This window comes from Mirounga leonina, unplaced genomic scaffold (genome assembly GCF_011800145.1).
Source record: "Mirounga leonina isolate KUSES-001 unplaced genomic scaffold, KU_Mleo_1.0 Mir_174, whole genome shotgun sequence".
Taxonomy (NCBI): domain Eukaryota; kingdom Metazoa; phylum Chordata; class Mammalia; order Carnivora; family Phocidae; genus Mirounga; species Mirounga leonina.
The window spans coordinates 1,553,912-1,580,528 of NW_023270451.1; the positions used below are offsets into that span (position 1 = coordinate 1,553,912).

Consider the following 26,617-nt stretch of genomic DNA (forward strand, 5'->3'; position numbering starts at 1 on the left):
GGTGTCTCAAAGATCAGTGGGGCCAACAAGTCAGACTGCTTCTTTCATGTAGCCATCAGCATTCTTAGGAAAGAGTTATTGCCACAGGAAAGAGATTCCAGTTAGAAAACTGAGGCCGCTTAAACTACTATTTTAGTTTTTAAAGATTTTATCTATTTACTTGAGAGAGAGAGCGAGCATGTGAAAGAGAGCACGAACAGGGGGAAGGGGCAGAGGGAGAGGGAGAAGCAGACTCTCCGCAGAGCAGGAAGCCTGACACAGCTCGATCCCAGGACCTCAAGATCATGATCTGAGCCGAAGGCAGACACTTAAACGACTGAGCCACCCAGGTGCCCCTATTTAATTTTAATAGCAACTTTATTGAGTTATAACTCACATACCTTAAAATTTATCCCTTTAAAGTATATAATTCAGTGGTGTTGAGTATATTCACAAAGTTGTGCAACCAACACCACTAATTTCTGAATATTTTCATCAACCCCCTCAGAAACCCCAAATCCATTCTGCCCTTCCCCCATCTCCCAGCAACCACCAATCTACTTTCTGTCTCCATGAATTTGCCTATTCTGGATATTTTATATAAAAGCAAATATTTACTATGTGTTTTTTTTTTTGGGTCTGCCTTCCTTCACTTAGCATATGTTTTCAAGGTTCATCTGTGTTGTACCACGTAGCAGTATGCAGTGGTAGAATTTCTTGCAGAGCTATCTGGTTTTATTCTTTTCTGATGGGGGTAGCTTTTTTTTTTAACTTTCTGTAATTCTTCTATAGAAAATTTGTCTGCTTAAATTTTCTATATCTACTAGAATTCATCTGGTAAGTTATATTTCTCTACAAAATTATCCATTTCATCTAGGTATTCAAAATTATTTGCAGAGAGGTATATGAAATAGTCTTTTTTATTTTTTAAAAAGATTTTATTTATTATTTATTTGAGAGTGAGCAAGAGAGAAAGAGAGAGAGAGCATGAGCATGTGGAGGGAGAGGGAAAAGCAGACTCCCCACTGAGCAGGGAGCCAGATGTGGGGCTTGATTCCAGGACCCTGGGATCATGACCTGAGCTGAAGGCAGCCGCTTAACCGACTGAGCCACCCAAGTGCCCTGAAATAGTCTTTTTTTAAAAAAGATTTTATTTATTTGAGAGAGAGCACACAGGTGCACACAAAGAGGGGGAGGGGCAGAGAGAGAAGCAGACTCCCCACTGAGCATGAAGCCCAACCGACTGAGTCACCCAGGTACCCCAGTGTTTTAAATTATCTTAAAAAAATTTTCTTGATCTTAATGGCTATTTCCTCTATTTCTCAGATTGCCACAATAATATATTTCTCAGATTGCCACAATAATATAGTAAGAGCATACCAACCAGCACGAGACAACTAAAAAAACCCCAAACACAATGGTATTTATGAGTTATTTTAAGCAGGCCAAAGAAGCCACATAGTAATATGAAGGATGCTTATGCTTGTTATTCAGCTTCTTTGGCTTTTAAATAAAAATATTCCAGGATCCATTATGCAGAAATGCTGAAGATTAATAAATAATATCAATGAAGTTTATAAATGTAAATGGCCATACAAATCCACCTACAGAATAAAATCACCTGTATTAAAGCAAGGAAACTGTGTCTGAAAAATGAAACAGGGGCAATCATATGGGCAGGGTGTGACGTATGGTCAGTTTTCTAGAAACCATATGGAGACAGCCTTTTTTTTGGGATCACTCGTGGAACCTTTCAAATTCTTGGGATGCATTTCTGCTGACACTAAACATATTCCTGGTTTCCTGCTTCCTTTCTGCCTATTCCCACCCCTTAAAACACACATATGCACACACGTTCAGTCAGTACTGGCTCCAGGAACACGAACACCTTGTAATAATTACCTTATTAGAGAAACAACCAACAAGAAAAATGAAATAAATTTGAAAGTAAAGTATAAATGAAACTTGGGTAATTACTGGTTTTCCATAATTTATACCATTGTCATTCTGGTGGATAAGAACACTGGACTGTGTATTTTACATTCACTACTGCATTTAAACCTTTGAACACCTCAGTGGAGCAGGTGTAATTACCCTCTTCTGAGATGGAAACACTGAGGCTTAAAGCATAGGTCCCTATCTGCCTGCCTTTACAATCCAAGGTCAAAGGTCCTGTATTAACCATCCATGATGTCCCTATTCTCTGAGAATTAATTACCCACTCTGCCCACAGAAGCAGGTTCCAGCCAGAGGTCATGGTTCTGCTTTGTGACTCCTATCCCCGGCCATAGCTTACCAGACAAAGGTTGGATACTTAGTACTAGCTGGCTCATTTATTTTCTTTATAATTGGAACTGGGATTCAGAAATGGCTAGTTAATCCTGGCATATGGCTGGAGTGATGATACTTGGCAACTATATGGTGCCCACAGCTATATAGTTGAGAACAGAGTCCACAGGGATAAGGAAGAATGAAGTAGACCCATGGAGCAATGAAGGGACGTGAAAAGGACACTTCAGTTCCTAAGACTAGTCCCTTCCTGGAATTTGGCTTCCTTCCTTCCCTGAACTGCTGTACAACAACTCTGTATTTTATTATAAGTTCCCCTTTCTTGCTCAAGTGAGCTCCAGTTGGTTTCTGATATATGTAACCAAAAAAACCTTGTACTACCGTTTTCCTTCCTTATATGGATATGTGGCAGTTTTCGGTAGAAATTCTTGTGATAATTTTAGAGTTAAAAGATCATAATACTACAGGCGTGCCTGGCTGGCTCAGTTGGTAGAGTTTGCGATTCTTCATCTTGGGGTCATAAGTCTGAGCCCCATGTTGGGTGTAGAGATTACTTAAAAAAAAAAAAAATCACAATACTAGAGCCAGAAGGAGCTGCAGAAATGACTGCCTTTTCTTGCTTTGTTTTGCAAATGGATAAACCAAGCTCAGAGAGATGAAATGCCATTCCAAAAGGCATTTAGTTAGTTGATGGTAGAGCTGGGACCCATTTTTCTTATTGTCCTTTAATTGTTTAGTGTTATTTCTTTTTTTTTAAAGATTTTATTTATTTGACAGAGAGAAACACAGCGAGAGAGGGAACACAAGCAGGGGGAGTGGGAGAGGGAGAAGCAGGTTTCCCGCAGAGCAGGGAGCGGGATGCGGGACTCGATCCCAGGACCCTGGGATCATGACCTGAGCCGAAGGCAGTCGCTTAACTGACTGAGCCACCCAGGCGCCCAATTTTACTGTTATTTCTTACATGGCTGGAGATTTACTTGATAACAATAGCACACCATGAGACAAATATTGACATTTTGAAATGAGGCATGAACCCATTCACAACCCATTCACATCACATCCCACAATCGCCTACTCATACCTTCTCACACCAGCTGTTCCCAGTTTTATAAAAAGAAATTCATTTCAGAGGCTGGTGGTATGGAGCATGGGAAACATTTTCTCATAGAACAGTGGCATACACGGTGGCTATCCTAGGATGGCTCCTGCCTACTGTACCCCAACAGCAACATCAACTTAGTTAATTAAAAACCCAATGAATTCATTAATAAAAAAAGTCCCCAGAGTTAAGCCGAATCAAAAGAAGAACCCAGTACTTACCTAAAAACAGAACAATCAATAGGACTATTATAGTAAGGAAAGCCTTGTTCCAGAAAGTTGCAATTTTACCCCAGACAGTAAATGAAAAAATCTTCTGCCATCTGTAAAGCAATACAATTACATTAGGTGTAAAAAAGATCAAAAGATTTTGAAATGCTTTGCAAATATTCAATTAACATTTTGGTAACTGTGTAGTGAGTGACAAGAATTAGAGAAATTTAATTTTTTATGTCATATCAGAAAACTTCTGATATAAGAATGGCTCATGAAATAAAGAACAACTCTTTCAAGTTTAATGATAATCTGACATTATCTTCTGTCTGGTGGCTTAAACATTCTACAGCAAAAATAACTTTTAAAGTAAAGATACATGAATTCTTATAGTAACATGTTATATTGCTGATAGAAGTTATCACCTTATATCTTTTTCTAATCCGGGTAATAACTCAGAAATAACAAAGACCTATTAGTCTAATAATCAGCAACATTTCAGGAATAGGGAGTCCAACTCTGCACTATATATTTTTACATCTGCTCCAAGTAAAAGAATTTTTCTATTTTTACCACAAAGGAATTAAAAGTATCATTGAGATGTTACATACATAAAATACAAAAATCTTAAATAGGTTGATGAATTTTTATGTATGTATTTACTCATGTAATTACCACCTAGATCAGGATGTGAACATAGAGGAAACAAAATGGGGTAAAAATAGTCTAGACAGTTTGAGCAGCACAAGCAAAGACACAGAAGTAAGAAAGTATGGGTTATAAATGACCAAGAATGACAAAGCAATCCACCACACAATTGGAAAGGTAACAAACTTTGTACAAGGGCATTTTATTTATTTTTTTTTTAGAGAGAGAGTGTAAACACATATGTGTATGAGCAGGGGAAGGGGAAGAGGGCGAAGGAGACAAAGAATCTCAAGCAGTCTCCACACCTGATGTGGAGCCCAACATGGGGCTCAATCTAATGACCCTGAGATCCTGACCTGAGCTGAAATCAAGAGTTGGACACTTAACTGACTGAGCCACCCAGGCGGCCCAGTAGAAGGGCATTTTATTTTATTATTTATTTATTTATTTATTTTACTAGGGCATTTTATTTATTTTTATTTTTTTTAAGATTTTATTTATTTTTTGACAGAGAGACAGTGAGAGAGGGAACACAAGCAGGGGGAGTGGAAGAGAGAGAAGCAGGCTTCCTGCAGAGCAGAGAGCCCGATGCGGGGCTCGATCCCAGGACCCTGGGATCATGACCTGAGCCGAAGGCAGACGCTTAATGACAGAGCCACCCAGGCGCCCCTTACGAGGGCATTTTAAATGAATAACAGATTCATGGAGTCCAAAGGAGACACAAAAGTAATAAGCACCTAATAAAACTCCAAATACAACTTTAAAAAAAGTTTTACTTTAAGAGAGTAGGACAAATTATTAACTAATAAATTTGGAAAACAACCCTAAGTAATAACTTGAAGTTGGTAAGAGGAGGGAGACTAATATAGATGGACGAAGTCCCTTTGCCTCTATGCTTCCAATTCCAGAGATGCTAATCAAATTTTTCATTACAAAAATTTTATATTTTTAGAAAGAGAAGATAAGTGGCAATACCTTCATCTAAGTCCCAATGCAAATTCACATTTCAAGGGTCAGTATAAAAGGGAACACAAAAAAGATTTCCTACAGGGAACAACGAGCAGTTTCTACTAATACTCAATTCAAGGAGGAAATGATAATAGCTGTTATATATTGAGTCATTACTATACTACGGTTCTAAGCACTTTTACATATTTTAGCTCATTTAATCACCACAATCACTATATGAGGTGGGTACTAAGTATTACCTCTATTTTACAGATGGCGAAACTGGCCAGAGATGGTAAATAATTTGCCCAAGGTCATGCAGTAACATGCAAAGTTGGGACATACACCTAGGAAGCCTGACTTGTAACTATGTGTCTTTTTTTTTTTTTTAATTTTAATTAAAAAAAAATTTTTTTTTTAAAGATTTTATTTATTTATTTGAGAGAGAGAGAATGAGAGAGAGCACATGAGAGGAGGGAGGGTCAGAGGGAGAAGCAGACTCCCCGCCGAGCAGGGAGCCCGATGCGGCACTCGATCCAGGGACTCCAGGATCATGACCTGAGCCGAAGGCAGTCGCTCAACCAACTGAGCCACCCAGGCGCCCATGTCTTTTTTTTTTTTTTAAGATTTTATTTTTTTATTTGAACAGAGAGAGAGAGAGAGAGAGACCATAAGCAGGCAGACATGCAGGCAGAGGAAGAGGGAGAAGCAGGTTACCTGCTGAGCATGCAGCCCAATGCAGGGCTCGATCCCAGGACCCTAGGATCACGACCTGAGCTGAAGGCAGCTGCTTAACCGACTGAGCCACCCAGGCGCCCCTGTAACTATGTGTCTTTAACCAATGGGTTATGTGAGTAAATAATAGCCAAATTAAATAAAGATTGAAGCCTTTTCTTTGAAGATATGGTGATACATGTATAAAATATTAAAAGATGTGACTACACACAGTAAGGACATACTATAAATGAATTGTGTTCATATATATATGGTATATATATATATATATATACACCATATTTTCTTGTGTATATTTGTACATGAGCCTATATATAATCTGTGTATTTACATATATATCAAAGAGCTACTTGAATAGTATAGAGAAAAAATATTTGGCAAGAAGAAAAAGATCCATAATCTATGGAATGTTTTCACGCAGAAAATATTAACTGACCATATATATACATATATATATATTTGCAAATTCTTAAGCCTTATTTATAAATCAGATGTTTATAAATAAAATCTTTCCTTTTCTTGAATAAAGGACTCTCTTGTTGCAACTACTACCAAAAAGCTAACAGGGCACTATAGAGATTTGAAACAAATGGACAGGATGAGCAGGTAGAGTAGAAAAAGCACTAGGCTGAAAGCCAGATTCTTGTCTGGAGCCTGCCATGGATCAGCTAGATGACTTTAGACTACTTAGACTACTGAATGAGTGGGTTGGAAAAAAATGATCTCTAATGTTCCTTCTTACAGTATGATTCAATTTTTTTTCTTTAGTAAGGAAGAAGTGATGGCATAGCTGATAGACAAGGACAGAAGTGAGTAGCAGTCTAGGTAGGTAAGAAGCAAGTTAAGAGATGTAAAGATCACCTGGATGCTGAGTCAAAGTAAAAATTTTCATAAGTCTCTTCCAGTATTGGGATCTCACTGAATTTATCTCTAGGATCTCATTTATGAAAGATTTTCTTTTATGTCATGAGCATGAAGAAAGGTGTTGCAACATTTTTATTAAAAGTGCATTTCACCATTCATACTATCAACTTTCTGGATCTAAAACTGAACTCCCCAGATGGCAGATACACTTGTGGTGAGCATGGCATAACCATAGAGAAGTTGAATCACTAGGTTGTACACCTGAAACTAATAGTACACTGTGTGTCCACTCTACTAACAGCCATCCCCCACAGCCCCCAAACTGAGCAATATGAGGATTATTACAAGGGTAAAGTGAGCCAAGGCTTCAATTTAAATACTTAGTACTGTACTTAAAGACCTTTGAAGGTCTTTAAGGAATTAGCGCTAATGTATGGTTGTGGTACTTTCCATATTCAGCACTTTTAGTATATATTATTTCTGTGTATGGAAAAAAGTGGTAAAATTGCCATTTAAACATTAATGAAGCTATCTTTGGGTTACATAAGAACACCACCAAGAATCATTTACTGGCTTAACTTTCTACATTGTTGTTCCACTGCCCCAACGAAACATTTCTGCACCCATGCATGTTGTTAACATCATTTATCCATTTCCCTTTTTTTAGTTCATTGTTCCAACTCAGGACAATAAACAAGGTTAGGTTTGGTGACGACATGCATTAAAAGTATAACCACGGCTTTATTATATCTGTAATCAACAGAACCAAAAGGGATATAAAGTGATAGACAGTACGTAATATTTGTGAGTTTAAAGAGCACCTTTTATATAATCAGCATTCAAAACTTTTTAATCTTAAGAAAACTTTTCCGGTATCACACTCAACAGTCTAAAGTAGCTAATCATCCTTCCTGTACTTACTGTAACTTATACTTATTGTAACGATTTGGAGGTTTCCTACCTCTGAGGAGGAATAAAAGGCAGACAGAAGATTAAAATAAGTCCTATTTCAGCATAAAGAAAGGTTGCAACTGCCACCCACTGGAGTGTCATTTTTTCTCTTCGCACCTAAATAGAGAAACCGTTTACTTTGCTGCCTTTCAAAGAAAAGAACTCGGTTAAGGGCCCTGGGGCGCAATGTTTTAGTCCAGGGGACCGACGGGGGCTCCGACTCGACTCTAACCCGAGGCGCCTGGCCTTAACCCGCGGCGGAGGGGTGGGGCACGGTCAAGGGTGGGCCGGGAGGCCCGCGTCTTCACCTCCCGGGCGAGCCCTGCGGAACCGACGAGGCGGCGGAGGACGTGCTTGCCGGCCACCTCGCAGCCACAGCAACCTAACGCTACCTTCCGCTAACGCCCGCGACGAGGGGCCCTCCCACTCCGCGAACGCGCCGCGGTTCAACCGCGGGGGGAGAGACGCGACCCCGCCGCCCCGCGCGGCCTGGCGCTCCTCCCCGCCTCGGGGCCCGCGACTCCCGGGCCCCCGCCGGCCTTACCCCGCCTGCGGCCGGCCTCGCTCCCCTCGCTGCTCCGCGCAAGCCGACGCGCGGGACGTCAGACGCCGCGGCGGGGCGAGGGGGGGCGGGGAGGGGAGCGGTGGGGGGGGGGCGGAGGAGAGCGCCCCACCCCCCCCCGCCCCGCCGGCTCCCAAACCGGAACCGCGGGGTCGGAGCCCGCCGAGGTCGCAGACGGCGTGAGGACTATTAGAATAATGGTTTTCTAATTGATGGTGGAGTTAGAGGGTGACTCAGACTTTTGGGCCGCGTGCTTGGGGTTCCCCCGTCAACTTCTTCGAGAGAGCCGACTGTAAATTTCTAATAAAGTGTGGTTTGGGTGGGAGGGGCGCGGGTAACCGACGTTTTCCGAAAGAGCTTCTTGGGGTCCGCGGAGAAGGAATGGCGCCGCAGCGGGAGGGTTCGATAGGGTGATGCGAATTCGGTGGACCTGTTTGAAAGGCGCTCTTTTCCTGTCCTTTCCTGTTCCGTCTGTCTTTGGTAGAAACGGTCTTACTGTCCGGAATTGCGCTAGAGTTAAATGGAAGACTCCGGATTGGTGGTTGTGCAGCATTTTGTTCTTGTGAGAACGTGGAAAAATATGCAGCTTCAAAACATTTCCCTGCTCTGTCTGCAGGCTGGGAAGAGACCATACAATCTAGAGAGATGTTTGGGGACTGAGAGGGAGACAAAACAATGTGTGTGGCTGCGTTCCTTCAGTTAATATTTTCCAGATTTTCGAATTGCGTGAATACACTATTAATTTTTTTAAAATATTGACAAGGTATCAGAAATGCAAATGACAGTATTACCTCCTGGACAGAATTATTTTGGGAATATTAAATGATCTAAATAGATAATTATAGAACCTAAAAATACATTTAAGTGGGTGCTTTTTCTTATCACAAATATACTTGATCACACAGAAAAGAGAGAAAAAAGACTATAAATTAACTATAAGGAAGGTATTTTTTTTTTTTAAATCAAACGCGTTTAGAACTCCATGCTCTTCCACACTGGTTCCTTTGGAAGGCTGTGCACCGTACTCTATGCTGTTGTGCACACACACTAGTGTAATTCACTTCAGAGTTAATTTACAAACACAAAAATTACAAATTTTGACTATAGCTCCCTATTCTTACATGTTACATCAAGTGAAAAAGCCAGTTATCTTTAAAAATATGTTAATTGAAAAAAGAAAGTATAGAATGTGCCTAAAAAATATGGCAACACAGTGTTTAGTTTAAAATGGATTCATTTAATATTGCCAAACACTTGAATTAAGCAGTTTTAGATAACTGTCTCCTGATACAGTTTTCATGTTGGTAGTATAGACTAATATCTTAACTATGTAACTTTTAATAGTTAACTGAGATACTTAATTCTTGCAGTGGCACATTCACCAACAACAAAATTCTCTTAGTAACACTCCCAGACCATGGAACTTTAAAATTATAAAAAAAAATTAAAATTATCATCAACTGCTGGGAGGCATAAAAATAACATCATAAATAAATCACTAAAAACAGGGTATGGAAATTAGGTTTTTAAATTAAAAATTAAATTTTTCTAAGAAATATTTCAAATATATAATCATTGCCAGACTGGTTATCAAAATTTTATACATAAAATGTGGGGGACTAAAACTAATTTTATCATTTTAGGTACAGGTGTATTTACCAAGCTCTCAATCTTGTAGGATCTAGAAGACTTGAAATGTAATGAAGTTAATGTCATTTAAAGAGTTTCATGCATCTTAGTTTTAAATTATTGAAAACATCACACATAATTAAATTCAGTTACATACAGTTTAAAACAAATACCTTGAGGTGTCCTTCATGAATTAGGAAGTACCAGTTTGATTTTCCAATTTGAATTTTTACTCTAAGCCCTGAAAGTAATTCTATAGAGGATTTCTTGTTCCTTTTCATTTTATATAGAATTGGCATTCATTCTGTCACTTTGCACTTATTTTCACTCAAACATGCTTCATGTTAACTTATAAGTACTATAGGACTCATACTTTTAGTATTAAAATAAAAAGTTTTATTTATTTAAAAATGTTAAAAACACAATTCCTTTAGGAAAAAAATTCTGAGGTTTTTTGTTTTTGTTTTTAAATCCATAACAGGATTCAGAGCAGTATTTGTCAATGTTTGGTAGGATGACCAGGATGTTTGATCTACCTGGGGTCCTCTTTAAAACTAAATTTTGTTTCCACCCTAGAGATCTACTAAATCAGAATCTCTGAGGATGGGGTCTAGGACTAACTTTTTAAAATGTTCTCAGAGCACTGTTTTTATGCTAATGTGTGAGAGACACTGACTTAAAGTAGAAACCAAAATGTGACCATGGGTGGTTTCACTGTAGATATAAAATGAAGTAAATATTAAAATAATTTAGGAAGTCCAGTCAAATCCCATAATGGTCTGTAAGGTAGTCTAAGACGGCTGATGTGCTTGACAAAGCGTTAAATACTCTTTTTTCCTGTCTTGAAGTTATCTTTTCCATCATGTACATTAAATGTTGATGGAAACACATATACGGAGTTCCAAGTTCAAGAGCAATGTCAACCCAGTCCCAGATGCACTTCAGTGGGGTTTCCTCATATCCAGCAAACATGGCCGGGTTTGCTAAGAGTCCTCTTGCAACCATCACACCTATAAATTAAAGCATATCACATTTGTCCACACATTAAGAACTCATGGTTATGAGGTCAAACTTAATGAAACAAACTGAGAATATTGAAAAATGAAGTAATATTATAAGGTTTCACAATAACCACGTATTAGTCTAAATTACAAAACAATTTGATATGTCTGTAAACCAATAATGTTTCAATGTACTTATAAGAATTAAAAAAAATTTTTTAAGACTTCTACATTAAACAGTCTCTAGGGATTTTTCTTTTTTTTTTTTAGGGTTAATCCAGATTGTCGTAAGTTGGGTTTGCTTAGGTTTATTTGCATTCTCCCATCTAGCCATACTTATCACAGGCCTTGGTGTGCCAACAATTTAAGGGAGTAATAAAACTGCATAGCAGTATGTAGTTCCTTTGGCTCCTATGACCACTCTGTGTTCACTAATTCTCATTTCTATTTTACTAAATGGCTATTTTACTAATAGCCTTCAAACTGGATATGATGGTGGGAGAAAAGTAACTGACTTACCCAAATTAAAACATCTACTGCCTCTAAGAGTTAACATAATTTTAATAAGTTGTTTAGCTTAAATCAGTACAACAGGAAAATATGGCTCCAGTTTAAAGACAAATAATGAAAAATCACATTAACATTACTCTCCTATCCCCACTTTTTTTTTGCTAATTAAAAATCAAAAAAACTCAAGTACTTATTTCTTACCATCTGTCCCAGTAATATGCCACACATTTTTTGCTTCTTTTAAGTTTCTGATGTCTCCGTTAGCAATTACAGGTATAGACATGTTTTCCTTAATTATTTTAATGGCCTCATAGTGAACGGGCTGATGTCTTTCTTCAGCAGTTCTTCCATGGACTGTAATCCAAGAAACTCCTGTTGCCTCAGCCTTTCGACAAAGATCTACAGTTCTTGTAAGGTCATCATGGATCCTGTAATTTCAAAATTACATCAGTCTACTTGCAGCATACAAATCTTAATGCTAAAATTAATAAGCTAAATAAAATATTTCATCTGATACATTATTCATTTAGCTTTGCTATATTATCACCACATGCCACTATCAAAAGGTTTTGTTCAGAGATCAGTTCCCATTTAAGACTTCAAATTTAGCGGGACGTCTGGATGGCTCAGTCAGTTAAGCGTCTGCCTTCAGCTCAGGTCATGATCCCAGGGTCCTGGGATCGAGTCCCGCATCGGGCTCCCTGCTCCGCGGGGAGCCTGCTTCTCCCTCTGCCTCTGCCTCTCTCTCTCTCTATCTCTCATGAATAAATAAAAAAAATCTTTAAAAAAAAAAAAAGACTTCAAATTTAGCTATTTCACTATTGGCAACAATAGGATGACAAATTTTACCTTACTTAGTGCTTCACCCTTTTGGCTTTGATAACTGAAAAAGTCATCCAAGTACTATCATGGAGGAATGGAAAGATAGTATCCTATTATCTGTTGTGTATGCCCCAATCCCCGAGTGGGAAAATATAATACATTATCATGAAATATATTTTTAACCTGTCACCCAAAAACCTATTCCTGGTTTATTTTCTTTTCATTGTGAAATTTTAGTGCAAATATTATTACTATTTTCTACTCTTGGTACCAGGAATGTTTCTCAGCATCGTCATCATTATTATTTTTCTAAAGTAGACTTCAGGCTCAGTGTGGAGCCTGGCGAAGGACTTGAACTCACGACTCTAAGATCAAGACCTGAGCTGAGATCAAGAGTTGGACGCTTAACCGAGAGAGCCACCCAGGCGCCCTTCTCAGCATTATTAATTAGGCAGTACATGGAAAAAAACAGAGGGTTTCGTTTGAGGGGAAGCTTTTAATAATAAAGGGATGTTTTAATTTCTGTTAAAAAATACAAAAATGAAGTTGTTCTGTTATTTTTATAAATAAAAATTATGGTAGTCATTTACTAAACGTCTTATTTCTACATTTCCATACACTAGCTACCAATTTATTAAGGATGGATACCTTCACACTCTTAGACAAAAGGAATTTTTTTTAAAATTTCCTAAGTAATGGACTATCTTGTCAGTAGATTAAAATATTGTCTTTACCTTATTTTAATAGATACTGAAAATGTGGGATTTTCCACTTGATTTCTTACTTGTTTCACCATATCTCGAACAAGCTCTGGCTTGTTTATTAAGCAAGCTCCATAACCTTCTGCCATAGCCCACCTTTATAAAGCAGACACAACAAATGAATTGTAAATAGATGGACGAGGAGATACAATTTTAAAAGCACCGTAAGTACATCTATTTCTCTATCTTAGTGACCTGGAATGGAATCAGATTTTTATAATTCACAGATCCAACATTTTAAAGTGGATCGATAGGAGATAAGGAAAACATGTTCCCAGATCAAAAAGTACTTAGGAGAAATGGTTTTCATTGGCAAGTGAGAAAATTAAATTAAAATTAATTCAACCAAAACAGACTTAGGTATTTGTAATTAATTTCAATTACTTCAGATTTTTAGAATTCCAAATTTGATGTTTATTGTACATAACAAGATTTTTATTAATCTTAATAGTAGAAAGATATTTTTGGCTTACAGCATTCCAACACCACTAAACAGCTTATTTAACTCTCCTAATGAGTATACAAATATGTCTAATCTGGTTTGGATTATGATGTACTTAAAACCTTGATTTTATTCTTTGGACAAATTCTGTATTATTGACAGATAATCTGGTGCTAGGAAGGTAGGGATATTAGTATCAAATTAAGCATCCTATCAATACCCAGTTACTCAGACTCAACCAAACAACTGTGGTATAGAAAGAAAAGGTAATTATAAGAAAGTATTCTTATAGAGAAAATTAATTAGGAGAAAACAAGTGGTGATTTCTCAAATCATAGAATCACAGTTTCTTGTCCGACAGAGCAGTAAAAATTCACTTTAGGGACTGCTATAAATGCTCTAGTCTTCCCTAGCTCTTATGGGTCAGGTTCAAGGCAGATCACACACAAAAAAATTCTAGTGGTAAGACAAAACACTAATCTATACCTTGTTTTAGGCTTCAGAAAATACCTTTGCATATCTGTTCCTAAATAATCTTTCCTTATTTTTTTCTTGCTTATTTGGAGCCCAAGTGCTTTAACTCTATTTTCTTTATTTTTTTAATTCTTGGAAAACTAGAGAAATAGTTTATCATGTTCACATAGTTTTTTTCTAATTTTTCTGAAAATTCTTCCAACTTCTTTAAGCTTTACCTCTGAGGGCAACCACAGTTAATGTCTATTCCATTCGCATAAGGACAGACAATACGAGCAGCATCAGATAAAAGTCTTGCATCATTAGCAGCAAACTGAACAATCAATGGGCAATCACCTGATAAAACGAATAGCTCAACATTAAAATTCACAGAAACACACACACACACACACACGATACACCAAACTCGTCATGTTTGTATGGGATAATAACTATTTTCAGCCTAAGAAGTATCTGTTCAAACAACATAGCATTTAACTAATTTTAAATATTTTAAATTAAAAGTAATTTACATTTAGTTCAAATTCAAACAGTATAAAATCTGATAAAATGAACATTACAACACTCTTGACAAACAGATCCCATTTCCAAAGATGAGAATTAGTTTATTGTATTCCAGAACAATTTATGTATACCTGTAAAATTTAAGCAAATGTGAACATTCTATATATATTTCCATGCCTACTGCTTTTTTTCCCCCCTTGATATATCTGGGAGTTGTACTCAGACCTATTTTCTTCTTTTTAGTAGCGTATTCTTCTGTATGGATGGACCACAGAGTGTACTTCTAGACTGTTTTTCATTTGTGGCTTTTGCAAACAATGCTGTGATGAGAATACTGTTAAACACATGCTACTCTGAGTATATTCATAGGGTAAATTCCCAGGAATGTAACTGCTGGATAGGCATCTAACATTTTGATAAACACCACAAAGCTTTCTTTCAGAAGAGTTTACCAATACAGATACACAACAATATGGACGGCAGTTCTTGTTTCCTCACAACTTATTCTACATTGTATATCCAACAATGTGTATTTTTATTTGTGGGTTCTCTCTCCATATTCTTTGACTATTTTTCTACATGTAATTCTTCTTTTAATTGTTCTTTATTTTCTTATTATTTTTAAAAATTTTATTTATAAAACAAAGAAATGAGTTCTGCTATCATAAATATATATCTATTTTAAAGATTTTATTTGAGAAAGAGAGAGAACGAGCAGGGGAAGGGGCAGAGGGACAAGCAGACTCCCCGCTGGGCACGGAGCCTTGATACAGGGCTCCATCCCAGGGCCCTGAGATCACCACCTGAGCCCAAGTTAGACGCTTAACCAACTGAGCTATCCAGGTGCCCCTCTATCGTAAATATTACATTCTTTCCAGGTTTTGGTTTGTCTTTGAGTACACGTGTGCTCCTTTCTAACATATAAAAGTTTACATTTTAATATAGAAAATGTGTCAGATACTTCCTAGGTTTTAAGGACATATTTTTCCCATCTTCCTTTGGGTTAGTGTTATAAACTCTGGATAGATGTATTTTAATCTTTCTAAAGTTCTTTTGAGGACTACCTGTATGAGATTCACTAGGTGTTTGCCAAAATGCAGATTTCTGAGCATCATCCCAGTTTCACTGATTCAGAATTTCTTTTTTCTGTTTATTTTTATTTTTTTATTCAGAATTTCTATGGCAATCCACTGATTTATAGGACTAACATGGGGTAGGAGAATTTGCTTTTCCCCAAGGATATAGGATGTTTTTCCCTTTATAACTCAAAGAGTTAGAGTTTCAATTTAATAACCATTTATTAGTTTAATATATTTTCAACACAGGGCTAGAAGCTAAGGATACAAATCCATAAAAGATAATTCCAGACTTCAAGGAGCCCATAGTCTAGAGAATGGGAGATAGGCATACAAAGAGGATATTATAATACAGTAGAATTAAGTCCAATAAAAAGCCTGTGAGAGAGGATAATAGTGGAGGATGATCTGGCAAACTCCCTGAACACAAACTTTGAGAGCTGGATTAAGAAGCATGCAGTGTCGTTTGCCAGAGAGAGATGGATCTGGGGGACGGGCATAGCTGAGGAAAGGATATTCTAGGTAGAGAAGTATGAGAGGATGGGGCACTTTCAGGAACTTAAATAAATTAGTATTATTAAAGAATAAAGTTGGTGGAGGGTGCCTGGGTAGCTCAGTTGGTTAGGCCTCTGACTCTTGGTTTCCACTCAGGTCATCTCATGGGTCGTGGGATGGAGCCCCATGACAGGTTCTGTGCTCAGTGGGGAGTCTGCTTGAAAGACTTCTTTCCCTCTGCCCCTCTCCCACTAGCATGTGCACATACACTTTCTCTCTCAAAATAAATAAATAAATCTTAAAAAAAAAAAAAGAATAAGGTTGGTGGGCTGTGGAGAGAAACTAATGGAAGATAAAGCTGCATAAGATATATTCAGAGGCTGGATCATGAGGAACATTATAGATTATTCACAGGTATTGGCATTTTATTTTAAGTAATCTCTTCACCTAACCTGGGGCTCGAACTCACCACCCTGAAGTCAAGTGTCACATGCTTTACTGACTGAGCCAGCCAAGTACCCTGACACGTATTGGAATTTTACTCATTAGGCCACTGGTTTTCAATCTTTAGCAAACTCAGAATCACCTGGAGGGCTTTTTAAAACAGACCGCTGGACCACATACCCAAAGTTTCTGATTCAGTGGGCCTGGAGCAGAGCTGAGAAATTTCCATTTTGAACAAGTTTCCAGATGATGCTGATGCTGCTGGCCTGGGGTTTCAGCCCTTGAGGACCACTGCTTTAGGCCATGAGAGGTCCAAGAAGGATTTTAAGCAGGGAAGAGATGTGATCAAATTTACATTTTACAAAGGTTCCTTTGGGCTATTTGTAGGATGGTTTGGAATGGGGCAAGACTGGAGGCAGTGAGATAGGAACCTAATAGCTCAGGTGAGAGGATGGGGCCCTAAGGAAGGCTAACCTCATGCTTAGATATATCATCCATAGTTTACAGGGCACAGAATAAAAGCATACTTAAAAAACTTACTAAAAACATAAAAAAACTAAAAGATTTAAAAATAAAATATCTGAATTGTGCTGTTTCTGATTAGACAAGTTTTTTTTTTTTTTTTTTTTGGTTTTACAAAGTCAGCAAACTCTGGGTTTCACATACCTTGGTTTGTCGTAAATTCACTGTCTCGGGCTTTTATAGATTTGACAAAATCAGCAGCAACTATCATTGGTGTATAGCACAGATCACAACTGTATTTTCTTACTAATGTTCTAAAAGCCAACCTGCAAGCATATAAAACTTTAATTAGGCATTTAAAAAACACCACAATCATATGTACTTCCAAATTTAATTTAATTATTAAATATTTATTAGAGGAAAGTTCTACCTTTGAGAGGCTAGAGTAGATGTACTTTTTCCTATTATGGCTGTGAAAAAAAGAAAAAAACAAGCCCAGATTGGAGTCATTTGCCCCTCCAGACCACAAACCAAGACTTAATTATAGTTTCAACCTATCCCAGGAATGTGACCTTTTAAAAGTCAATCTGAAATTTCTTGAACAGCAATAGTATAGTACTCTGCAGGATAAAAAAAAAAATCCCTGTTGTTCCCATCCCCACCAAAAGATATCCTGGCCTGAACCAATCTTTTCTTTTCTTTTGCTAATAACTACTTGTTCCACCCTCCTTCCTGTAAAAACCTCCCATTTTATAGAACTCCATGGTGCATCTCTCTACCTGCTAGGTGGGATGCTGTGCAATTCATGAATTGCTTAATAAAGCCAGTGAGATCTTCACATTTACTCAGCTGAGTTTTTTAACACTGCTCGGTATATTATATATAAAACAAACATAAGAAAACTCTGAAAGGTGGAGAGAAGAGAACAGAAAGGCTAGTGACCTTGGGACCTGAGGAACAACAGTGGTGAGTTCCCTGGGTTTCTTTTTTGCCTCAAATATCCCAGATTTGGACCTGAAGAAGCTGGAACTCAGAAATACCAATGAGTGCAGACAAAAAGAGCCCCAACAAAAGTCAGCTCTCTCACCAAAGGACTAGGAAAGGGGAAGCCTAGCAAGACAGAACAATTTTAAATAGTGGCTCTATTCCAGCCAAACACCAGAGATAAAACTGTGGCCCCACCTCCAGAAGCAAAGGTTGAGTGGGGAGCTTAGATTTGTACTTTTCCAGGGCCAAAACAAAGTTCTCTAATACCTCTTCATAGTGGTGTCAGAGAAAGCCAGGTAGGAGCTGGGACTTTAATACTTTCTCCCTTCCCAAAATAAAAAAAAATTAAAAAACAAAAACAAAAACAAAAAAAACCTTTCTCCCTTCCCACTGTTAAGTAGTATCAGAGGATGCTTAGTGAATGGTCAGGACTCTCAATAGAGCCCAGCAGGTACCAGGCCATCCCCTCCATGGCTTACCCCCAGCTCAGCAGTAATGAGGAGCCCCCTGTCCCCAGAGTGTCAAAGAAGATGAAATAGGAAATCTGGACTTTTACTTTCACCTCAGAGTGATGAGGTAGTGCTTTCTCATTCCTTTCCTGCTATAGTGATGGCAGGAAAAAAAAAGTTAAAACAGGAGGTTTGATATTTAGAATCAATCAATATAGTCCACTTTATTAAAAGGCTAAAAGAAAAATCACATAATTGTATCAATCAATGTAGAAAAAGCATTTGACAAAATAATATTAATGATAAAAAGAAAAAACCCTCAAGAAAACAGGAATAGGTAGGAACTTTCTCCACTTGATAAAAAGCATCCACAAAAAACTCCTACAGCTAACATACTTAAAGGTGAAAAATGGAACATATTTCTCCTAGATCAAGAAAAAGGCAGGGGCACCTGGGTGGCTCAGATGGTTAAGCGTCTGCCTTCCGCTCAGGTCATGATCCCAGGGTCCTGGGATCGAGCCCCACATCGGGCTCCTGGCTCAGCGAGGAGCCTGCTTCTCCCTCTCCCTCTGCCTCTCTCCCTGCTCATGCTTTCTCTCTGTATCTCTGTGTCTCAAATGAATAAATAAAATTAAAAAAAAAAAAAAGAACAAGGCAAAGATGCTTGTTCTCATCATTCTTATTTAACACAGTGCTGGAACTTCTACTCAGTGTATGAAAAGGAAATAAAAGGCATATGATGGAAAGGAAAAAATAAAACTGTCCCTATATGTAGATGAGATGATTGTCTACATAAATAATCCCAAGGAATTTATTTTAAAAAACCTCTAATAAGGAAGTTCAGTAAGTTTATAGGATACAAAATCAACATAAAAATCAATTTTATTTCTATATACCAACAGTGAATACATGGACACTGAAGTTAATAGTATAAAGCCATTTACAATTGCTACAAAAAAAGAAATAATCAAGTGCCTTACAAAACATGTATAGCACTTCATATGCTGAAAACTACACACAACGATGAAAAAAATAAAAGACCTAAATAAATGGGAAAGATACTATGTTCATGAGTTGGGAGACTCAACATAGAAAGGAATTCAATTCTCAAATTGATACACATATTTAATATAATTCTTCTGAAAATTCCAGCAAGATAATTTATAAGAAATTATTGAGAAAGGCAAAGGAACTAGAATAGCTAAAACAATACTGAGAAAGAAAAATAAGTGGGAAGAATTAATCTACCCAACTTAAAACTTATTATATAGCTATAGTAATCAAGATTGTGTAGTACTAGCAGGGATATAGACTCATAGATCAATAGAACTGAATAGGGAAAAAAAAAAAAGATCAGAACAGGGAATGTAGATAAAGAGCCACATAAACATGCCCAAATGATTTTTGACAAAGATGCAAAAGAAATTCAATACTGGAAAGATAGCCTTTCAACAAATGGTGTTGGAGTAATTAGACATCCACAGGCAAAATAAAACAAAACAAAAAATACCCCTTCAACCTAAGCCTCACATTTATACAAAAATTAACTCAAAATTGATTTAAATGTAAAACAAAAAAAACAAGACTTTTTGAAAAAAAAGTAGAGGAAAAACTTTAGGACTAAGAGCTACACAAAGTTCTCTTACACTTTACATCAAAAGCACAATTTACAAAAGGAAAAACTGGTAAATTAGATTTTATCATTAAATAAAAAGCTTTTGCTCTGTTAAGAGGATGAAAAGATAAGCTACATTCTGGGAGAACATATTTGCAAATCACATATCTGACAAAGGAATAGTATCCAGAATATATAGAGAACTCTCAAAAATCAGCAGTAAGGAAAAACTCAACAACAAAAATCTGATTAAAAAATGGGCAAAGGGCTTGAGTAGACATTTCTTCAAAGATATACCCATGGCCAATAAGCACATGAAAAGATGCTAAGCATCATTAGGGACATACAAAACCACAATGAGGTATCACTTTACATCCATTAGGATGCTATAGTAAGGGATGCCTGGGTGGCTCGGTCGTTAAGCGTCTGCCTTTGGCTCAGGTCATGATCCCAGGGTCCTGCGATCGAGCCCCACATCGGGTTCCCTGCTCCGTGGGAAGTCTGCTTCTCCCTCTCCCACTCCCCCTGCTTGTGTTCCCTCTCTCGCTGTGTCTCTCTCTGTCAAATAAATAAATAAAATCTTTAAAAAAAAAAAGGATGCTATAGTAAAAGCAATTAAACAATACAATAAGTATTGGTGAGGATGGTGAGGAATTGGAACTCTTGTACACTGCTGGTGGGAATGAAAAAATGGAAAACAATATGGCGGTTCCTCAAAAAACTAAAAATAGAATTGCCATATGATCCAGCACTTATTCTGGGCATATATCCAAAAGAACTGGAAGACGTATTTATACATCCATGTTCATAGCAGTATTATTTGCAATAGCCAAAAGACGGAAGCAACCCAAGTGTCCATAAATGAATAAACAAAATATAGTACATACATACAAATGGAATATCATTCAGCCTTTAAAAAAGAAGGAGGTTCTGATACATGCTATGACATGGGTGAACCTTGAGGATATTATGCTCAGTGAAATAAGCCGGTCTCAAAAAAACCCAACTATTATATAGTTCCACTTATATGAGGCACCTACAGTAGCCAAGTTCAAAGAGTGAAAAAGTAGAATGATGATTACCAGGGGGTGGGGTGGGGAGTGGAATGGGGAGCTATTGTTTAATACATGTAGAGTTTCAGTTTTGTAAAACAAAGAGCTTTAGAGATTGGATGTTTAACAATGTGAATGCATTTAACACCACTGAACTGTACACTGACAAATGCCTAAGTTGTATCTTACCACAACTGAAAAATTTTTAAAAACCAACTCAATAGTAAAAAAGCAATCTAATTAGAATATTGGCAAGAGACATAAAGAAACATTTCTTCAACAATATACAGGATAAATAAATACACAAAAACATTTTCAACATCACTAGCTATAAAGGAAATGGATATTAAAATCAATGAGATATCACTACACACCTATCAGATGGCTAAAATAAGAAACACGGTATTATCAAAAGTTGGTGAGGATGAGGAGAAAACAGATCCCTCATACTCTGTTGGTGGAAATGTGAAACCCTACAGACACTCCGGAAAATTTGGCAGTTTCTTAAAAACTAAACATACAGTTACCACATGACCTAGCAATTGCAGTCCCGGGGATTCGTCCCAGACATATGAAGACTTACAAACAAAAACCTGTGCATGAATGTTTACATTTACTTAATATCTTTTATTTAATATCCTCTGTATCTTTATAGGTGGGGGTTACAAACACTATCTTTTTTTATAGATATAGAAAGTGAAGTTTGAAGGGGTTGTTTACTCAAGGCGACACACGATAGGAAAACAGTAACACCAGCACACAAGCCTAGATCATGACCCCAAAGCTAGGTGTTTGATGATCCCATATGGTGGTCAGAGCATAAAAAGGAAATCACATCTTAGCTCATTAACCATTTACTAATACTTACTTTGAATATCGAACCATTGGGGCACAGACTTTTACCAGCTGCCCAGAATGAAGCATTTCTATTGGATCTTTTTTTCTTTCTTGACATATTGTGGTTCGTATGCAGTCACTCTTCATGAATACAGATTTGTTTCAAATCTGACAAAGACAGTTTGCATAGAGAAAAATTACTTTCATTAGATGAATTCCCATCATTCTAACAATTTCAATTGCCAAGAACGTGTATGTGTATATGTATATATATATATATATTTTTTTGGGGGGGGGTCAGGCTTGTGGGCTCAGGAATCTTTTTAGCTTCTTTTCACAGTATCAAATAGGATACTACAGAATCTTGTCTCTATAAGTCACTGACAGTTTTTAGTACACTGTGAAATCATCACGTTTATATATTCGGTACAAATTACGCTTGTTCGTGTCAAACACTAACAGTTTCAAATTCTATATTTAACTCACTAAAGTAACATTTCTGCTCAAATTAATAAATGCTCAAGATGTGGAAAACTACAAGTTTTTTTTCTTAGAATAACATGGTTTTTCATGTTATGTTTAAAATTTTCCATGTTACTGTTTGGTATTGATAAACCAGAAACTTTGATTTGAGTAATTTCATATATAAGACTGCATATGTCTGGCACTTTGAAATACTTTGTTTTATGCATGAAAGCTAAATGGCATTAATTGAACAACTTTAAGTAGTTAGCATTTCAAGAGATTTACTGGTCTTATTTCATGTTTATTCTTATTTGCAATTTCTATTCTTTTTATCTGAATCAGAAGGCAAACACACTTTTATTTAAATAAATTTAAATGTGGTATCATCTAGCAAAAATTTCAATTATAATCATATAATTGCATAGTAAATCACTTTTATACCCAAAGAGGTACAAGTGATTAAATTATAGTTTGTGTTTTTAAATTTGCTATACCTAAAATCCTGTCATTTCATAGTGTTGGCTGTTTCCCGTATTCCAGTGTTTGGCTTTAGTAACTTAGCAACAGTTATGGGCAAACTTTAGGAAGGTCTAATTGCTCAACATGCAATTTTTTGTTTAGCTAATCCAGAAAGTACTATAATCTAAATATAAACCAATAATTTCAATTTCTTTAGGTATAATGTACAGTGGAAATAAGCTAGTTTTACTGACCAATGCTCAGTCTTTTACCTCTTTTTTATTTTTATTTATTTTTAAAGATTTTATTTATTTATTTGCGAGAGAGGGGGAGGGAACAGGGGGAGGAGCAGAGGGAGAGGGATGGGCAGACTCCTTGCTGAGCACAGAGCCAGATGCTGGGCTGAGCTCATGACCTGAGCTGAAATCAAGAGTGGGATGCTTAACTTACTGAGCCACACAGGAGCCCCTTACCTCTTTTTTTAAAGTAAAAATTTCTGATTAGAACAATGTAAGCCCACATACATAGGTAAAACATAAGCAAGAGAAAGGTAGTTCCTTTTCACGAGTCAAGCCTGTTCCTTCTCTCTTGCATTTTGTGTCATGATTATGCCACCTCTACACACTCAAGTCAGAAACCTGGGGTTTGTCTTCCACTTCTCCATCTCCCACAAGTGTGTCAACCAACTAGTACCTTTAATTAAATCTTGAGCAAATCTTCATTGCCTTAGTCTATGTACTCATAATCTCCCATTTTGATGACTCTGACAGTTTTCTCTGAATCCCAGATAGAGTTGATCTAACTTACCCACTACAGCCTAGGCTCTCCTGTTATCATGTGCACTTGTAATTACTTTTACAGAGTATAATAATAACATGTTCATTTCTTCTTGAGCTTTTGACGGTATGGACATGTATTTAATCATTCAACAAATATTAAGTTCTTGTTGGGAATACAGATGGAAATACATTTCTCCTGTCTTTAAAAATCTATTAGACATACACAAAATGGTAGTTCTAATACATACACTGACACACAATTTAACTGTTGTGGAAATAATTGTCTAGAGAAATGAGGGAAATCATCAATAGTGGAGGAGGGAAAGCTTGAGCTGACATGTGGGAGATGGGGAACTGTCCTGTTATAGGGAGCAACATATATAAAACCAAAGAGGCTTGAAAATGTTTGATGAAATGAACCTGAAAAATGAACCATTAGTAGTCCCGTGTTATTTGAGATTAGGAGTGAGAAGGCCTAGATAATCATGGACCTTATATTCCATGTTAGTAATTTTTAGATTTTATACTATAGAACTTTGATTCTTAACCATTTTTCCACCTTTGTGGGTGATTTTTCATATGCACCCAACATGTTAATACGTGCATATGACATACTTTCATACATAGCAGATTTATGTACAGGCTGTATGTCTCTCCTTGTATATTTGTAAATAAAACATTTTAGCAGGAAAATGACATGATTAGATTTCTGATTTAGAAACATTTCACTGAAGGGGGTAGGGCTTTTGGCAAAATATCAAAGGAGGCTATTGTAGTAAACCAGTCCAATGCATGAGTATCTGACCTGGGTCGCTAGGAAAAAGAACACACTTAAGACCTATTTAGAAATAAAAATAAAAGTAAACTGGCAAGATATTTAGGAAGTGGAAATCATTTCAGGACAGTGCATGTTTTATAGTATGAGAGAATTCTAGGATGATGTATATACTTTGGCTTTAGAGGCTAGGTGGATGGCAGTTCCAATCAAAGAGATAGAAAATGAGGAGGAATCGGTTTTAGCAGGGAAACATGAGTTCATATTTGGGCACACTGAACTTGAGGTGCTCTTGGGATTTCCACATGGTGATGCCTCACAACTGCTTATAGAGAAAAAGCTAGACATACAGACTGAGAGTCTTTAGCCTTTAGGTAATAAGTTGAAACTAAACACATGGACGAAGTACTTAAGGATGCCATATTTTGCAAGAAATCCTTAGAAGCACCAACATTTAAGTAAAAGACAAAGAATAATGCAAAGGAAACTGAGAGATGACTTCTGGAGCTGAGAAGAATAAACCCGAAGAGTGATATTCAAAAACTGAAAAGAGGGGAGAATATCAAGGAGGGAGGGGATAAGCAACTTAAACATCACAGAAAAGTTAAGTAAGAAAAAGACTAAAAAGCATCTAATAGCAACTAGGTCGTTAGTAACTTTAGCAAGAATAATTTCATTCTTATTCATTCTTGTAGTTCCAGTACATGGCACAAAGGCCTCCCTCAATATGTATTTGCTTAATGAATAAATCAGTAGTTTTCAATCTTGGTTGTAAATTAGAATAATCTGGGAAGTTTTTAAGAATCAGGATGCTCAAACCATACCCCAGACCAATTAAATGTGAATCTCTGGGCTTAGGATGCAGGTATCAGTGGTTTGTTAAAGCTCTCCAGGTGATTTCAATGTGTTGTTAAGCTTAATAAAGAAATCCATAAACTGCAAAGCACCTGGTACAATTGTTTGTTTACATGGGTTTCTACCTTACTTATGAGCTCCTTTGAACAAGACAGAAATGAGTCTCATTTGTAAACTGGTGATGTGTATGGTTGGGGCTCAAATCTCTTCACTAAATGAACGAATATTATGCAACTTTTCTACAATCTTCCAGTGTAAAGCCAAGAAAAAAAGAACCCGTAATTCAAAGATGATACTTATTCATCAACCTTAAAGAATTACTAAAAATTTTGTGTATTATAATGAAATCTAATGTGAGTCTGAGCACGCTGTCCTGAACAATTCCTGTGACTCATTCAGAACAATTCTAGTCAGATCGTGATTGAGCCAAAAACACTAGGGAAAAACCTGAGACAAAGTCAAGAGAAAGCATAAGGCAGTGTATCAAAAGACATGCTTACCTGAGTGGTTATGTGTATTAAATGCACAGAGTACTATTCTAGCACCTTGTTGAAATACTGTTAGCAGAATCGAGACAACCGTGTAGCTCCGGAATCGAGAAAAACTGGTTCTCCGTGTACAGGGTGTGTTATATTACAGATTCTCTTTATGTAGGAATGCCTAACCTTCTTGCACAAGAGTAGTTAACCTGTTAAATTATCAGTATTCATCTTGGGAGAAATCTAAGTGAATGATGCACTTGTATTAGCGGAGGAGATAACGGGAACTAACTTGATCTGACAGCTTCAATACTGTTAGTTGAGATATGGAAAATCCATCAGTTTGTAAGAGGAAAAAGTTTGGCATCACTCCTAGCACGTGGCTGAAAAAGAGAGGAAGAGGCAGAAAAAGCTTAAGGTCAAGAGAGGGCAGAGACTGAATTCACTTGTCTTTTCCTGGTTCAGTCTTCCTTCTTCACCAACCTTCGGCTCTCCCTAACTCTGCCCTTAGTGTTCATTCCGGCAACTTCCTTCCCAAGCTTTCCCCGCCAGCCTTTACCCCAGGACTGTTAGCCAAGGCCTGTGACACATAAGGCTGGGGAGTTACTAACGTCCCCCAGCTGTGTTTGTGGAGTGCAAGCGAGGATCCCAGAAACCTCCGCTTTCCTGTCCAGCCTCCACCGAGAGGCCCCTGTTCTCAGGTTAAATACTTGCACAGAGATAAGCGCTACGGCCAGGCTCCCGCGCCCACCTTCTCTTCAGCCGGGGGAACGACGTCAGCCCCAGGGGCGCGACAGGAGACTGCGCAGGGCGCCAACGCCGCGACCTCGGCTTCCCCCGCGCGCCGGGCCCTGGGCGCCCGCCAGCTCCGGGAGACACGCGGCTCTCAGCCGGGATTCGTCCAGCTGCGGCCGCTTAGCTGATTGCCCGGGCCGGCCGGGAGCCGCGGGCTGGGCGG

General features: G+C 37.6%; 2 protein-coding genes across 5 annotated transcripts in view; both read right to left on the reverse strand.

The window, feature by feature from the left end:
• The window catches only part of BCAP29 (B cell receptor associated protein 29), a 48,174-nt gene extending 39,828 nt beyond the window's left edge, over positions 1–8,346 (reverse strand). The window contains exons 1-3 of one of the 2 annotated variants that reach the window (XM_035020363.1): positions 8,270–8,346; positions 7,736–7,842; positions 3,589–3,689 (exon numbers count right to left, since the gene is read on the reverse strand). In XM_035020363.1, the coding sequence (XP_034876254.1) occupies positions 3,589–3,689; positions 7,736–7,827 (193 nt within the window). In that variant the 5' untranslated portion in view covers positions 7,828–7,842; positions 8,270–8,346. Of the gene's footprint in view, positions 1–3,588; positions 3,690–7,735; positions 7,843–8,117; positions 8,210–8,269 lie in introns of those variants that run through there. The other variant, XM_035020364.1, reaches the window with a different exon arrangement.
• A 2,048-nt stretch (positions 8,347–10,394) lies between these two features.
• Positions 10,395–26,552, reverse strand: DUS4L (dihydrouridine synthase 4 like). 3 transcript variants are annotated; one of them, XM_035020362.1, is made up of 8 exons: positions 26,411–26,552; positions 25,952–26,042; positions 21,879–22,015; positions 17,112–17,233; positions 14,145–14,262; positions 12,984–13,106; positions 11,629–11,855; positions 10,395–10,926 (listed from the first exon to the last, which is right to left on the reverse strand). In XM_035020362.1, exons 3-8 carry the CDS (start codon positions 21,992–21,994, stop codon positions 10,679–10,681), a joined length of 954 nt encoding a protein of 317 aa, XP_034876253.1. In that variant the 5' UTR covers positions 21,995–22,015; positions 25,952–26,042; positions 26,411–26,552; the 3' UTR covers positions 10,395–10,678. The 3 variants fall into 3 exon arrangements, with proteins under 3 accessions (XP_034876253.1, XP_034876251.1, XP_034876252.1); XM_035020360.1 differs by lacking the exon at positions 25,952–26,042; XM_035020361.1 differs by lacking the exons at positions 25,952–26,042; positions 26,411–26,552 and adding an exon at positions 25,681–25,926.
• Between the last annotated feature and the right edge of the window lie 65 nt (positions 26,553–26,617).

Excerpts from the sequence above, each read along its gene's own strand:
- DUS4L (XM_035020360.1), bottom strand. The coding sequence starts at position 21,994 with ATGAAGAGTGACTGCATACGAACCACAATATGTCAAGAAAGAAAAAAA. Across the intron at positions 17,234-21,878 it reads CCAATGGTTCGATATTCAAA|GTTGGCTTTTAGAACATTAG; the intron begins GTAAGTATTAGT and ends ATATGCTTGCAG. Across the intron at positions 13,107-14,144 it reads AACTGTGGTTGCCCTCAGAG|GTGGGCTATGGCAGAAGGTT; the intron begins GTAAAGCTTAAA and ends TGCTTTATAAAG.